At 42.2% G+C, this 15,423-nt stretch overlaps 2 protein-coding genes across 2 annotated transcripts; both read right to left on the minus strand.

Moving 5' to 3' along the window:
• Window positions 1–95: 95 nt before the first annotated feature.
• LOC118315585 (probable polypeptide N-acetylgalactosaminyltransferase 8) lies at window positions 96–7,699 on the minus strand. Its single transcript, XM_035642992.2, has 11 exons — window positions 7,355–7,699; window positions 4,890–5,229; window positions 4,260–4,426; window positions 3,833–4,019; window positions 3,272–3,469; window positions 2,986–3,100; window positions 2,528–2,713; window positions 2,187–2,324; window positions 2,002–2,094; window positions 1,148–1,318; window positions 96–1,013 (listed from the first exon to the last, which is right to left on the minus strand). The coding sequence occupies exons 1-11, from the start codon at window positions 7,515–7,517 to the stop codon at window positions 894–896; spliced, it is 1,878 nt and encodes a 625-aa protein (XP_035498885.1). The 5' UTR covers window positions 7,518–7,699; the 3' UTR covers window positions 96–893.
• A 1,934-nt stretch (window positions 7,700–9,633) lies between these two features.
• ndufa9a (NADH:ubiquinone oxidoreductase subunit A9a) lies at window positions 9,634–15,420 on the minus strand. Its single transcript, XM_035642993.2, has 11 exons — window positions 15,276–15,420; window positions 13,578–13,751; window positions 13,223–13,320; window positions 13,000–13,091; window positions 12,607–12,748; window positions 12,093–12,195; window positions 11,877–11,947; window positions 10,980–11,056; window positions 10,699–10,794; window positions 10,049–10,115; window positions 9,634–9,924 (listed from the first exon to the last, which is right to left on the minus strand). The coding sequence occupies exons 1-11, from the start codon at window positions 15,328–15,330 to the stop codon at window positions 9,754–9,756; spliced, it is 1,146 nt and encodes a 381-aa protein (XP_035498886.1). The 5' UTR covers window positions 15,331–15,420; the 3' UTR covers window positions 9,634–9,753.
• Between the last annotated feature and the right edge of the window lie 3 nt (window positions 15,421–15,423).

Raw genomic sequence — 15,423 nt, forward strand, 5'->3', positions numbered from 1 at the left:
ATGATGTAGTTCATATGCTAATGTGAATTATAGAGGTGCTGCTTCTGACTTTATAAATCAACTGTATTCCCAAATTCCCCCCTTGATCCCCTCCAGGAAATTAAATTTCATTTATTACACAGGAAGTTACATAACAGTTCATTCAAAACCTTTGTAAATTTAAACTAAAGTGGCCAGAAACAGAAACAATTAAGTGACATGTATTATCAGATAAATGATTAACAGATTACAAATGAAACACAATTTCAGAAAAGGCAGAAAGAAAAAACAGGTTTACAGGTGTGGCTGATCCAAAACAGATACAGAGACAGAGAGACAGAGAGAGAGAGAGAGAGAGAGAGAGAGAGAGAGAGAGAGAGGGGCATGGCCGACCTTAAAACACGGAGGACAGCAATGTCGAAGGACACCACACCCTCTCCAAATTCTTTGAATGATTCACAGCAGACAATCTGTAGCCATCTGTAACGTCTTTCCGTGATGTCTTTTGATTAATGGCCACTGCTGCCAAAACGGCAACAACAACTATACAAAGCCTACATGACAGGTTTTTTTATTCCCATGGTATTAGCATTTGTATACTGTAACAGTGTTGCTCTTCATACCTGGTCAGCAGAGCTGAACACAGAAGAGCCAAGATTAAAGATAAAAAAAAAACCCAGACATATTTTAATAATGAAAATAATTGTGAGACAAAAGATCAGTTTTTCAGGGTAAAGTCAATACATTTCATTTAAGATTTATCCCACATAAGACAATTAAATACAGTCATAATGGTGGTCACATTTCATTTACTTTTTTTTCTTTGGGAACATCTTACGAGTTCGGCCGGTTTCGTCCACTGACCTATGACCCGAGAAGTGCTCCCCTTTATTTTTTTTCCCCACACGGACACTTTAAAAGGTTTTGATTACGTTTTGGATCTCCCATCTTTGTCCAGAGCATTCCAATATCTGGAGTTTGGAATCTTTGATCTCCAGACATCGTTTTGTCTGTCTATTCTTCAGTTCTTTGCCCTGGAAAAGAGAAGTAACTACGAGTCATACAGTTGACACTTTGTCGGCCGTTTTATTCACATGGATATTCCTCTCGCGACAACTTCTGGGACAGTCATACGCTTGGTTTTAATTAACACTTTATCTTGTCGTACCTGAGTGAAGTCCCAGTATACGCCCATTCCTTTCTGCATTGCCTCTTTGCAGTTGTAGAGGCCAGGTTCAGTTTCTTTATTGCCAACATCTGTCATACACCGGTTGTCATTGTACTTGTGGGACTTGATGTTTCCGATGTAGAGCTCACCAGTCGTCCGGTAATATGCGATCTAAATATACAAATTGGTCAGAAAGCAGAACGGGCAGTTTAATAAGTCAACGACGAGGGTAAGATCAGGGGTGTGGTGGAACTGTCCTTCGTATCTACTGTTCCTTGACCTCAGTGGAAAACCTCATGAGGTCAAGGAAAGGTGTAAAGGGAGGACTCATAGGACTTAAGAAAAGAGAATGCTAGGAGAATCCAACTCGACTTTCACTAAACTAGGTCATCAAATTTTCGTAGATGGACTGCAAAAACCCCAGCGGCTCCATCAGCATGTTTCAGTGTGTTTTACCACCATGTGACATCAGATGTAAATGATTCATATGTAACAGTAACTGACATGATGACGTGCATCTCTTCTGGGTCACATTCACACTCTTCTTCTATTTCTACTTCAGATTGAGTCGTTTACGTTCGTGCATGGCGCGTCGCTGCCGCAATGAATTGTGGGGCGTCCTTATCTCCTTACTCTCACGTAGGAAGGTCCAGTGTAGCCTTTGCTAAAGGAGACAGGAAAGGAAGCAGAAGCTCCTTTCCTATGCATTTAAAGAATCCAAACAGCTCTCATCATGTCTGCCGATCAAATACGTCTGGGTCACTTTAAGATTTAGGAAACTTCCTAAGCAAATTTAACAATTCGACCGCACCCCAGATTTCCGATTACAAACATCCCTTAGCGGCGTCGCTTACTTGTGGTCCGTAGTAGTAGCAGTGGTAGGCGATAGGCGTGTGACCTGGAACTGGGCCTTGGTCTAAGCACATGTCAGCATCAAGATTCTTCATCTGTCAGAGGGGGAATTCATTATTATTTTCAGTCCAACTTGATCGAACATGATGGCGGGTGGGGGCAAGTCAATGGATCAAACTAAGCTTACTCCTCCATATGCAACTAGGTCTCCCCAGGGATCCAGTTTGGGATACACGTTTTCCAGGTACCATTTGAAAGGTTTACACTTCAACCTTTCTCTCAGTTTTTTCCTCTCAGAGACATCCCCGATGTCAATCCCGTGATTCTGCAAAAGCAAAGAATTTGGCATTATTCGTTTGTGATATGACCACAGATATATTCATTACTTTGCCCATTGGTTAAAGCACTCAAAAGACATCCAGTGTCACTCATAACCTACATAACTGCCTAAGGAAATCTTTTGACTGCGAACTCATGAATATTAATCTTGGCGTGGTTCTTGTTCTTCTTGGCTACATTTTGAGGTACCTCGAATGGCAAGTTCCAAGCCAAGTTGATGTTGTGTTTGTATTCATCCATCCAGACTTCCGCTACCCTCAGGGCGTTTCTCTTCATGGCGGGGGCCAGGTCGGGCATGTAGGGCTTGTGGTTCCTCTCGATGTGGGCGATCTTGGAGCAAGGGACCACTTCAATACTGCCTCCACATGTCCACACCTTAACGAGAGAAAAAAAAAAGCATATTTAATTTTGAACTCCACCGACCACCAACGATGACTCCGCAAATAGAGCATGTGTAAGTCAAGAATAGCCAAGAGCTGTTTAGATGTTTACATCCTGCTACTGTACTTCAGCTAACCCCAAACCCAAAAATGTAAACCCATTCCATTTCTTTGTTTGTAACACGATCGGGCAAACCGTCGTGCTGCAACTGGGATTGTACCGTCAGGCGAAGGATCAAGTGTCAAGTCAAGGTGAAGTTTACTCACACGAATTCCCAGCTCAACATTTTCTCCGCCGTACACCTTCATTCCTTCATCGAGGACTCCTATTTCTCCGAGGAACGTCCTATCGGCCACAAAGATTCCCATTACGGATGGACTCCTCAAGAGAAAGAAAAAAAGCCGTAAAAACGATCTGGGTCATTGAAAAGCAATCTTTTATACAATAAACCACTACTACTGTAAAGCTGTTCAATCATCAGGAATAGCACATAATCTACAATGAAATTAACAAGACTGTGGCAAATATATTGATTGACTTCACTTGACTTACTTCCCGGGCAGTGAGCTGTCGTTGAGCTTGTAGTACTCGGGCGTAAAACCCTCGTACATGCACCACAGAGCCCAGTCGAAGGCGTGCGCCGACGCTAAGTACTGGATGACCTTGAGGTCATCGAAGTTGACCCGGTCAAACACGGGGGACACCACCACTGTTCGGTCGGCTTTGATTTGAGTCAGCAGGGGTTCGGCCCTACATGTGGGGGGCAGGGAGGAGAGACGGACTTCCTTAATTCATCTTTCGTCAGGAGGACGGATCGGTCAACTGGCTATTGCGAACACATTTTAACGAGGACGAAGAGACTTTAAGTGCTTTCATTTTCGAACCGCAATTCCAAAGAGACGATTCTGACTATGTCTATGCATTCTTGTCCTGCAATTGCCATTTTCGTCCTTTTCAATCTTCTTCAATGTGTTGACTTCTAATGTAACTCCAATAGTTAGGGTAGTAGAGATAATCCATCCTTGAACTAAATCCTGTGTTATTGTCAGCGCCGGTGGTAGGCTTGAACAAAAAATAAAGAACTTTTTGAAGGTATTTTAGCTGAGTTCTCACCACATCTCATGGACTTCGATGTGCGCGTCCAGGATGGCCACCACGTCGGCGGTCGCGGCTCTCCACCCGGAGGCTCTGGCGAACGCGAGTCCTTGCTGCTTGTTGTGCCTCACTCGAGTGACGCGGAGAGTCGGGTTCTTTTGCTCGATCGACTTCACGTAGCCGTCGAGGTTGCCCTTCAGGTCCTCTGAAATGAAAGTGGATCGTGGCAACTGTATATTTTATCGGTGCAAATTTAGAAAAGACTGCGACAGCGTTTGCTAGAACGCGAGGCAGCAGAACTTGAATACAGAGAAGGAGCCAAAGATTTACAAACTATAGTCTGCATTTCACTACAATAAATACTTTTGGGAAATTTTTGTTGTTGTTAATCAGCTGCCTCAAATATCGGTGCAGCCAATAAGTACTCGAGGAGCTCTTGCTTTACCATTAGAGCTGCTGTCGTCCACCAATATTATCTCCTTCAGTAAGTTCTTGGGGGTGCGGTTGATGATGCTGCACATGGCCCGTTGGATCACAGACAGGGCTTCATTCAGGTAGATCAGCACAACTCCCAGAGTTGGCAGGTCTTTTGGATAAGTCTTCTTCACACACCTACGAGGAAACAGAAGGATTTTTTTGATAAAAAAAACAGACAACTGTGTCCATTAGAAAGTTGGGTAAATGCTTTGCTAACAAAAGTGCGCTCAGGGAGTACAGTCCCCCACGCACATGCCGTTTCACATTAAGAACTTGTATTCCCGATCTCCGTCTGACCCACATATTTTTTTAAATGCTTATACATTTGTGAAGATATGACTCAAAATGTCTCAGCAATGGTAAAGAATCCGTGAAATAATTCCTGCATCCAGACCTTGATACCTGTAACCATGGTCAAGGCCTATCTTCTAAAGAAAGAAAATAAAAACATAACTTAATGAGATAGTCGTGCTAAAAAACCAACAGACAAACAGAACCAATTTCACAACTTCCTCGGTGGAGGTCACGAGCCTCGTGCAGTCGAAGGATATAAATACAGGGTTTCTTTGAACTTTCATGTGACCGTTGACGGTTGTACCTTGGATCCCTCGTATCTGGAAGAGCTCGGTCCAGAGGCAGGCGGTCGCTGAGGAAAACATTGTATCCGTACTTCTTGAACAGACCCTCAGCCTCTCTCTGGTCGTCCTCGGACAAGTTGTCCCCCCACTCTTTGAACAGGGCAGAGTCGGGGTACAGTTTTTTGGACTTCTCCGCTTTGGGCGCCTCTTTGGGCTCCTGGATCTTCTTCGCTTCGGGCTGCTCGATCTGCTCTGGCGGCTGCTTCTGGACCTCCGCAGCTTTCCTGTGTGTGTCTCTGTCGTGCTCGAGCATCTTCTGCATGGCGTCCTGCTTCTGCTCGAAAGCTCGCAGTACATCGTCTGGTACAAATTCGACAGCAGAGGATGACAGGCAGTGAGCAAAATTGAGCCGGAGACGTGATCATTTAAAAAAAAAAAAAAAAAAAAAACCCTAGACATGGAATTAAAATGCATTTAAAATTTTTTTCTTGTGTTTACAACATTTTATCAAGTAGCTGAATATGAATTCAGCTACTATATGCTATATGTAGTAATATTTGCCAATTTATTTAATCCAATACAGTGTTTCCATTGAGATTCATGTTCATCTTCATCTTCTCTTGATAAATTCCATGTAACGGTATAATATTTTATTTGACCCCAGGCTTTAATAAAGCTAATGAAAAAATAATAATATCACAGAGAAATAAATGTCTCTGGTGTGTGGACAAAACAAAAACATCATCTTGGAGCTTTGGGAAAACACGATCGACATTTTTCACCATTTTATGACATTTTATGGACCAAACAACTAATCGATTATTAGAGAAAATAATCGACGGATTCATAGATTATGAAAAGAATTGTTAGTTGCAGCTCTACTCAACACAAGTTCCTCAAATGTATATAAACAGTGCTTATATATCATCTGCTAGCACAACGACTACAGAAGAGGATTAGGGCCACACATGAATTCTTTTTTTGAGTTCTGACTTTATTCTCAGAATTCTGACTTTTTTCCTCCGAATTTCTGACTTTTAAACTCAGAATTCTGTCTTTATTCTCAGAATTCTGACTTGAAACTGGGAGAAGTAATTGTAATAGGGGTGTTATTCTGAATAAGCTTAATTCCCCATTACCAGCAATTAGGAAAGGTCCTGATGGTTTTAATGGCAATTGTTATATTGTACAGTTAAAAAGCATATTTAATTTTGAACTCCACCGACCACCAACGATGACTCTGCAAATAAAGCATGAGTAAAAACTACAGTTCAGAAAAGCTAAGAGCTGTTTAGATCCTGCTACTGTACTTCGGCTAACCCCAAACCCAAAAATGTAAACCCATTCCATTTCTTTGAAGCTCAGATAATGAGCTGTGGCTGCAAAACCTCTGTTTGAGATGCATCAGAGCACCAAGCTGAGTGAGCTGTCCGTTTGCAAATGACCATATAAATGACAGACACAAAAATGCAAGGCCTCTCTGGCTCCTATAGAGCCATCCACTTGGGATGACGCATGTTAAAGCTGGGTATGAACAGAGCGTAGAGAGCGCAGGGCAAGGAAGAACGAGTCAATTCAAAATAGTAAGAAAAATGATTAGAAAATCAACATGCGGCGGTCAATGTTGATAATGTGATGGGATCTCAATGCCTCTTGGGTGCATTCACACACCGGGGCGTGGCCCCAGAGAGAGATGCAGACACCAGGTCTGATGGTGACAGTACCAAAGTGGTATCTCAACAGGGTGCAGTGAACACCACTGCATTGAAAAAGAAATATGACAGTTTCTTGTCAGCAATCACACACGTCACCCCAGAGAGACGTTAATGACAGCTGTGATAGTGCCAAAGCTGCGGGCCACAGGGCGTGGTGAACAAAAAGTCTTCTTTTGATTTCAGTATTAGATTTCAAGAGAACTTTGACCTTTTATTTTTATAAAAACTACTTGAACCGATTGATTATCAAAATATTTGGCGATTCGTTTAGTAATTGACTACTGATCGATTCACTGTTGCAGCTCTAGATTTTAGTTGTTGTTTTCTGTTTGTTTTTAGATCAATGGCCTATTCAGTTGTTGTTTTTTCTTGATAAATTAATAAACACATCGTATCTTTTAGACGGTCTCTGGCCTCATTTGTTTGTTTGTGTCATTTAAACAGGGTTTTTTTCTTTTCCATAGCGCATTTTCAATAATGATAAAAAAAAGTAGATTTTTGTTGAATGTCTTAGTTGCTTTGTCTTCCATTTACAAAGCATATCGCAGCTGACCGTATATATATATATATATATATATATGTATATATATATAAAGTTATATAAAGTTATATAACGTTTTTAAAATCTAATGTTTATGCTTCACAATTATATATATGCTCTACAATGAATCAAGAAAAATTGTCTGCATCCAAGCTGTTCCTTAATGTGTTTTAATATATATATATATATATGTATTTATTCATAGGGTTCGGCGGGTTCTCTGACTCACACATGCCGCTGACGCTCTTCTGCAGCTCGGAGAGGCTCTTCACCACCCGCGGCGCGTCCAGCTCCGGCTCGACCCCCGCCCGCAGGAACATGCCCAGGTTGTACACGAGTCCGAGCCCGAACAGTGCCAGGACCACCCGGTTGAAGCAGCCCGCCGCTCTCATACCGACACACACACACACACACACACACACAGAGACACACAAGAGACGACCGGTCACTGAGCTCACTCGACCTGACTGACACACACACACACACACAACACACACACACACACACGCACGCACGCACGCACGCACACACACACACACACAGAGACACACAAGAGACGACCGGTGACTGAGCTCACTTCACCTGACTGACACACACAACACACAACACACAACACACACACACACACGGGAGTTTTTTTTTCCTGATGAGGAGCCGGTGTCTCTAATTAGTAGCGGAGGCAAATCACCTGTGTGGTTGATTCCAAAAACCGCTGGATACTACAAGTCCCATAATGCACCTCAACCTCTGCATGCAGGTGTGTGTGTTCTCTGTAGGCTTTTCAGGAGTTTACCATATGAACAAAGGGTTTCCAATATAAGAACAATAATAATCCTAATCATTTTCTCTCTCTCTCTCTCTCTTCTACACATAGAATAGAATAGATCGACGTCCTATTAAGACAATGAAACAGTGTAGCTTGACAACATAAATAGCAAAATATAAATATCAGTCTATAATTAAACACGGAGGTGATATACAGAGAGACAGAGATGATGCTAATTGTGCTCACGGTATATATGATTTTGTACGCCAAACGAGCCAATGTAGATGACTGATGTTAATGGGGTGGATCAAATGTGAGCATGTTGGTAAATGATGAAATGCTGTTTGAGGCTGAGCCTGTTCTGGAGACAAACAAAGGCATCATAGAAGAAATGAGTGCATGCTGCATTTTGACTGTCAAATGAGTGATGCGATAAAAAGGTGAGCTGTGAAAAAAAAAAAAATGTTCCAATCATCAGCCCAGATGCGAGATAGTGTTAAAACCAGGAAGACAATAAACGTCACAGTCTCTTCATTTTAAGGTAATTTATTTTAATTTTAAATGTAAATTTAATGTATTTAACCAATAACAATCCTTTTTTTACCCTGTGCTGAAGTGATTCATGAAGGCATCATGTCTTCCTCCTTGAAATACATCGTCAACAATTGAAAGCTTATGAAATTCTGAATCCACTGTTTAATGTTGTTTGAACTGCTACTCACCAAGCTTCTTCAGAGTCTGTTCAGTCCGCTGCAGTTTGAAGTGGGGTTGTATGAGTTACTTATGCATAGTTAATATGTTACCTTATGGAGATGGTGATCAGCCCCACTTCAGTATCACTGAGCTGTCCCTTCAAATTATTATTTCATTACAATCTTTCAGTTTGCAGCTGTACAATACCTTATTAGGATTTCAACAATTTGAAGAAGTTGACATAGGAGCAGACAAAATACTGCTTAAAAAGGATAATACCTGTGGTGTCAATTTCTCACATAATCATGTATTAACATATACTCTGTTTAAATTGTGTTTCTGGTATGTGGGAAAGACTGTTTACGAGATGTAATAATTAGTTGAGCCTGGGGTAGAGGGGCAGATGAGGGAAGTGTGGTTCAGAAGGGGTTAATGAACAGCTGGTTTTATTAGGAGTATAGTAAGACATTTGGGCCAGGAAGAAGGATTCAGGGAGATGATGAGGCCAACCTTCCTTGGTGACCTGGCCGCCTTGGCCTGGCTATTTAAGATGTCTTTCCGTGTGATCTGGGTCAGACCTCTGAACCATTCCATGGCGAAGGAGCTCTGAACCAGCTGAACAGACTCTGTTGTACTCTCAACTTTGATTCAATTAAATATGACTTGTATTCAAACTTGTTTTATTTGAATGATTATTTGTTCATTTCTCAAGGAAATCAAGATTTCCGCCACAATACCCAGTTGAATCTATTTTTTGGTTATTGCATGTAATCTTGCATTACACATTACTCTACTCCATTTGTTTTTGTCATTTACGAGACTACATTGCTGTGACACTTCTGGTTTACCACAAAGCGCTCGATTTATGTTAGCTTCATTCATCTCAACACTTCAGTTTATTTCCTCATTCGTCTTTGTGAAACTGCTCCTGTGGTCACTGCTCATTAATAACAACAGTCATAATTCAGATGCAGAAGCGCTGCAACTGTAACATCAAATCAAATGACAACAATCCGCAACACAAAAAAAATTAAGTCAAGGAAACCCTGAAAGGATAATTTTCTTTTTTTAATTTATGTACAGAATACAGCTACTGACAAAAGGGGCAAAGCAGAGGTACTGACATCCTCTGACTGCCTGATCGACAGCGACATTTCTCATCGGGTGGATTAATAGTTGACGGTGTTTGCCGGCTTGGCGTCGTCCAGGTCGGCCTCCAGGTAACGGTATCGGCGGTGGCGACGCAGAATCTCGATCGCCTTTTGCTCCACAGACGAAGGAGTGATTCCAAGATCCTCCAGACCAGGAAGTCCTGGGTACTTCATGTCTGTTATGTGAAACTGGAAACATAAAAGTGCAGTAGAGAATTATGGCCTGTATGTTTATTGACTGGAATAAGCACAAAAAGTGCCGCGATTAGAGGCATTGGAGGCTCCGCAATCCAAGATCTTGTCTTTTTCTTACCCTGTCGACTTTGTCCGGGCTTGTCCAAGGCTCAAAAGGGTTCATTGCAAAAAACTTTGCAGCAAAACTGAAAAAACAAACAATAATTACATAGATGACGTGTTAAAAAACATTTCTGCATAAAGTGAAACAGGAAACAACTAGAACAATTAATCGATTCGTAATCGATTACTATATTAATCACCCACTATTTTGATAATCGATAAATCCGTTCATGTAGTTGTTATGAAAAAATATAATCACAATTCTCTGATTCCGGCTTCTTCAATATGAATATTTTCTGGTTTCTTTGCTCCTCTGTGACAGTAAGCTTAATATATTTTATGTGTTGACAAAACAGAAACATCATCTTGGGGTTGTGGGAAACACGATAATGACAATGATCGTTTGTCGCGGCCCTGGAAACAAAGGTGCACTGTGGCGCACGTTATTGAACGCTATGCACAGTGGAGAATATTGATGGAACAAGGCGGCGGTGGCTCAGGAGGTAAAAGTGGGCCGTCCGCTAACAAGACGACCCCCCCTGAGTGTGAATGACGTGTCATAGAAAAAGTGCTGCGTATAGATGTGCTGAATGTGTGTGTTAATGTGAAACGTACTGTAAATATGTAATTACAGTCCATTTATCCTTTTAAACAATGGGAACTTACAGATAGAGTGGACGGGGCAATGGGTAGGGCATAAAAGGCCTATGTGCCACGGCGTAGATGTACTCCACCAGGTCATGAAGGAGGTAACGGTTGGGGCTATGCAACAACAAAAACAACAACAAAACAACAAAAAACAAGTATATTAAGGGAAGTCATCACCATGTAGACCTGCGCTCAATTTCCTCTAGATCTAGATATTTATCTCAGTACAGATTATGTTAACTTAACACAGCTTGTGCTATAAATGTGAACATCTATACTATTTGTGTTTTCAAACCTACCCGACTATCGCGTAGGTCTTTCCGTTGGTGTCAGGGTCTCGCACGGCGTTTATGATCGCCTTGGCCACGTCCACCACCTGAGGGAAGAGACGGACAGGGGAGCTGGTTTCGTTACACCGTGAGGTCGAGACTACAAGACTAAAAAAAAATGTAACATCCAAACAGATTTGTTCTTTAGATACGATTACATGTGTTCCACTTGAGTATTATGTAATGTTGATTGTGATTATGAAGTATCATTTTTTAAATCCATGCTAGATATATAAAATATGTATTTTTTTCTATTATGAGCTTAAAATTTTTTTCATATTGTTGTTTTGTTTAAGTTTCACATTAGTGCTTTTGTTGTTATATTCCTATACGCTCAAGTATCCTGCCCCAAACTGTTTTTCAGACTCTTTTTGCTGTTGACATATGACGTGCTAAACGGAAAAGGTTATGGAAAATGTCCAGATTTTAGTGCATTCTTTCCAGCAACAGGGGTTTCCCCCAAGATCTGATATACAGCGGGGTCCAAAAGGAGACTGGGTCAACATGTTGCTGTACATAAGACATTTTTTTAAAGGCAGAAAACTGAAACCCAGAGTTAAGACGGTTTGCTTTATAGTTCACGTTAATTTGACTATAGCGGATGTGAGTTTATAACCAACAGAACTTGGGAAGATACCACAACTGTGAAATTGACATAAGCTATAAAGTTTCAGGATTTAAAAAGAGGATTTTATTCAGACATGTGGCCAAAAATGTCGGCACTGTATTTGCTACTTCAAGTGTAACATATCCTTGTGAATTTGCTCTGTGGAGCTACTTAGTAACCAGTTACTGTTCAACAAGTAAGATTAAGTTGAAAATACTGTACATCAGAATAGCTCCCTGTCTTTTTAAACACAAACTCACATGAACAGGCTGTTTCACCGTCTTCTTCCCCAGGGCGATGAGTGGAACAGCGTTGCCGAACCAGCGCATGTCTGAAAGAGGATTAAAAGCCACACATGAATCTTTCACCGGCCACGTTCCCGTCACACAGAGGCTGAAATGTCTGAACTCTAGTCGATCACAGTCCGTGTCTGCTCTCGCGGTCTCATTCATGCACATGCTCATACTACTTCTTACTTGCGTAGTAGTTGAAGAATCGGTCCTCCCTGCCGAAGATCTCAGAAGGCTTCATGATGATGGCGTCAGGGAACTCGTCTCTAACTGCGCTCTCGCCTACAGCCTGTGGTAAAGGAAGATCACACACAATGGTCACAGGCATTTAAACATATTAACCTTCTTCACATGTTAATGTAGCCAGCTCAATAATATCCAACATTTGAAAAAAAACTACGAAATACACATTTTATAGACCTAACCAGTGATTTACGACGATGAGAACAGCTGAAACTTGCTGGACTGTTGTTGACATTCATTGCTATGTCAACTAACACGCATGTAGACACAGTGGCTGTTATTGAGGTCAAAAAAAAATTGTTGATTTCATATTCATGTATCGCACGATAAGTCGATAATGTCGTTATGGTGACAGGCCTCAGACAATTCCTGCAGGTCCTCTATCCAGCCTCTGTCTGAAACGCTTGGTTTTAGCTCCCGTCTCTTTATCTTTAGTCGGACAGACGTGCGGTCCCACCTTGTTCCTCAGGTACTTAGATTGGCTGCGTATGTCGGCGTTGAGGTGAGACATGTGGACGAACTTCTCGATGCCCGCCTCCCTTGCTGCCTTGGCGATCTGCTGAGGGATGGAAACGAAGACATCCTCATAGCGAAAGTTCCTTCACACGGAGAGAGGGGGAAAAATGGTTGCGTGTGAATTTACAGGCCAAAACAGCAAAGACCTCCAACATACACCTCATAAGTATATATATATATATATATATATTTTTTTTAAATCAGCTTAAAAAAATGCAATAAAACATATTTAAAGTTAATATGACAACACAGAGTCACCATGTATCCTGGCAGGAGAGGATTAAAATACAACTTCTTCTGAAAAATAATATCACAGAAATCAGATCCTGTATACCTCGTCTCCCACTCTCGGCCCACCAGGTTGATGACCACATTCGAGTGCTCCATAGCCCGTCTGATGGAGTCTTTGTCCCTGGCGTCCCACTCCTGCAACGACGAGTCAAAACAGCGACAACAAATTCGCATTTTCATTTATAGCTCTTGAGAGTAGAGCATTCATTTTGTGTTTGCAATATTTCTGCAGGACGCCGGCGTGTCTGTGAAGTGCGCATCCTTACCATGAAAAGGATTTGTCCCAGATCACCCATGGGCTTGAAGTACATCATGTCATACTGGTCAGAGCGGTGAGGGATTACAACCTGAGAGCCAATCCGACCTGCAAATCAGATCAGCAGATTTAACACATGCAATCACCTATCTATGAATCATCAGTTCAAAAAGGAAAACTACTTTGTTGGCTATTGTATTGCTTCTATTGAGTTATAGAAGCCAAACTTCAACATGTAAATAAACTGCAGTGATGTCCACAAGCACTAGCTCATGAAAGTACCCAAGTTTTCTGAACATTAGGTCAATATTAGTGTGTGTGTGTATAGCTTAACATTAGTATTTATGCTACTCATTTAAACTCACCCAGCCTATTGACGACATATCGACCCAGGAACCCCGTGGCACCGAACACTGTGGCCGCTATTCCGCTGGAAGAGGAGCGCCCTCCTTTCCCTTTGGAGATGACCACATTGTGCAGCTTCCTCTGCTGACCTGTCGAGATGGAGGCGGCTGACAAAACAGCAGCGGAGCAGCTACCTATGGCAAAAAGGAGCGGAACACAGGCAGCTACTTTCACATGGGTTGTAATTTGTATGGATGAAACTGTTTGCAAGTGTTTCTTGCACATTTTTGGATGAAAACCTCTTTGATACAACGGGGCGGACAAATAATATACACCCCTCAGTTTTAATGCAATACAACACAACATCAGCACAAACTGCAGTCCTCCTCACAACATATCTAAAATCTTCATAAAGCCATGCAGATGAAGATCAAGAGCTTCAAACATCAGAATAGAGAAAGAAATGTAATCTGGTGTGTGTGTGTGTGTGTGTGTGTTTTTTGTTGGTGCCAGGTCTCCTTGAAATTTAATGGACAAAAGTCTCTAAAGTTGCAAAACGCAAATATGACGCAAATATAATAGGATGAGCACTCAATACGACTGAGGTGGGCACAGAAAGCACAACACGTTGAATCTTTGAGGGCCGATGTGGTACAGCAGCAGAAAGACCACATTGGGTTCCCGCTCATGTCAGCCGAGAACAGCGAGTAGAGGCGGCAGTAGACACAGTTCGACCAAAACACTGGACCAAATGCAGCCTGACGAACAGCATGAATCCATGGAGCCGACCAGCACTGATGCCGACCAAGAGCAGCATGATAACGGACCTCAAGCTAGTGAAGGTGGAGCAGAAAGTCAAAAGGAAAGTTTCAAACATTCTTGTGGCATCCATGACTCTGAGCAAAGGGAGGAACTAGCCAGTAATAGTGTGATGTTACCAGTACAGTGCTCAGTATGTGTGTGTGTGTCTCTCTGTGTGTGTGTGTATCTCTGTCTTTGTGTGTGTGTGTGTGTGTGTGTGTGTGTCTCTGTTTGTTTCTGTGTATCTGTGTGTGTGAGTGAGTGAGTGAGTGAGTGAGTGAGTGAGTGAGTGAGTGAGTGAGTGAGTGTGTGTGTGTGTGTGTGTATGCGTGCGTGTATGTCTGTATGTGTGTATGTGTGTGTGTGCGTGTGTGTCTGTGTCTGTATGCGTGTGTGCACGACATGAGTAATTATATAGCTTAAAAAATGCTGGACGGTACTTTACAAACTATTCATAAACCATGGACTGTGCGAGGGGATGACGACTGCCACCGTCAACAAACTCAGTTTCACTGTACAGACGGATAATCGATCCATCGCGTCGTTCCGTCATATTAGTAATAACAGGTTGACAGTAACAGACGTCACGGTAACACACCGGGGATGATAGATAATGACCGAGGCTCAACTAAACCTTATCATTCAGTGATGTGTCCCACAGAGCGACGCCAACATCCAGGTATCACTGTAACCGAGTACATTAAAAATACAGTATAGGTCCAAATATGAGCTGCTAGCTAGCTGAAGTCGTTGCTAGCAGGCTGCTAGCCGAGACGGTTAGCAAAGGTCACTCAACCCGTGAGTTGCGGTCCAGATGTGGGCCGGTGTCGGGAAGGCACAGGTGTACAAATATGACATATTACACTCTTAACACACACATGTGCGTGTGTACAAGCGACTGTTCAGACGTTACTCACTGGAAATCTTTGGAAGGACACTGGCAGGACGGCGAACCAGCGCTGCGGTCGCCATCTTTCCGACTACTACGGCGTCCCGTGTGGGCCAAAATACGAAAACGGCAACGCGGCGTTAAGCAAAACAACCAAAACAAGCCGTGATTGTGAA

Source organism: Scophthalmus maximus, chromosome 7, assembly GCF_022379125.1.
Source record: "Scophthalmus maximus strain ysfricsl-2021 chromosome 7, ASM2237912v1, whole genome shotgun sequence".
Lineage (NCBI taxonomy): Eukaryota > Metazoa > Chordata > Actinopteri > Pleuronectiformes > Scophthalmidae > Scophthalmus > Scophthalmus maximus.

What these genes read in the sequence shown, in the direction of transcription:
- LOC118315585 (XM_035642992.2), bottom strand. Translation starts at nt 7,517, where the DNA reads ATGAGAGCGGCGGGCTGCTTCAACCGGGTGGTCCTGGCACTGTTCGGG. An exon ending in CCAGATACGAGGGATCCAAG is followed by an intron (nt 4,427 to 4,889) that starts GTACAACCGTCA and finishes GTTTCCTCGTAG; the next exon opens with GTGTGTGAAGAAGACTTATC. An exon ending in ACCTAGTTGCATATGGAGGA is followed by an intron (nt 2,095 to 2,186) that starts GTAAGCTTAGTT and finishes CCCCTCTGACAG; the next exon opens with ATGAAGAATCTTGATGCTGA.
- ndufa9a (XM_035642993.2), bottom strand. Translation starts at nt 15,330, where the DNA reads ATGGCGACCGCAGCGCTGGTTCGCCGTCCTGCCAGTGTCCTTCCAAAG. An exon ending in CTAAGTACCTGAGGAACAAG is followed by an intron (nt 12,196 to 12,606) that starts GTGGGACCGCAC and finishes CCTTTACCACAG; the next exon opens with GCTGTAGGCGAGAGCGCAGT. An exon ending in AAGACCTACGCGATAGTCGG is followed by an intron (nt 10,795 to 10,979) that starts GTAGGTTTGAAA and finishes GTTGTTGCATAG; the next exon opens with CCCCAACCGTTACCTCCTTC.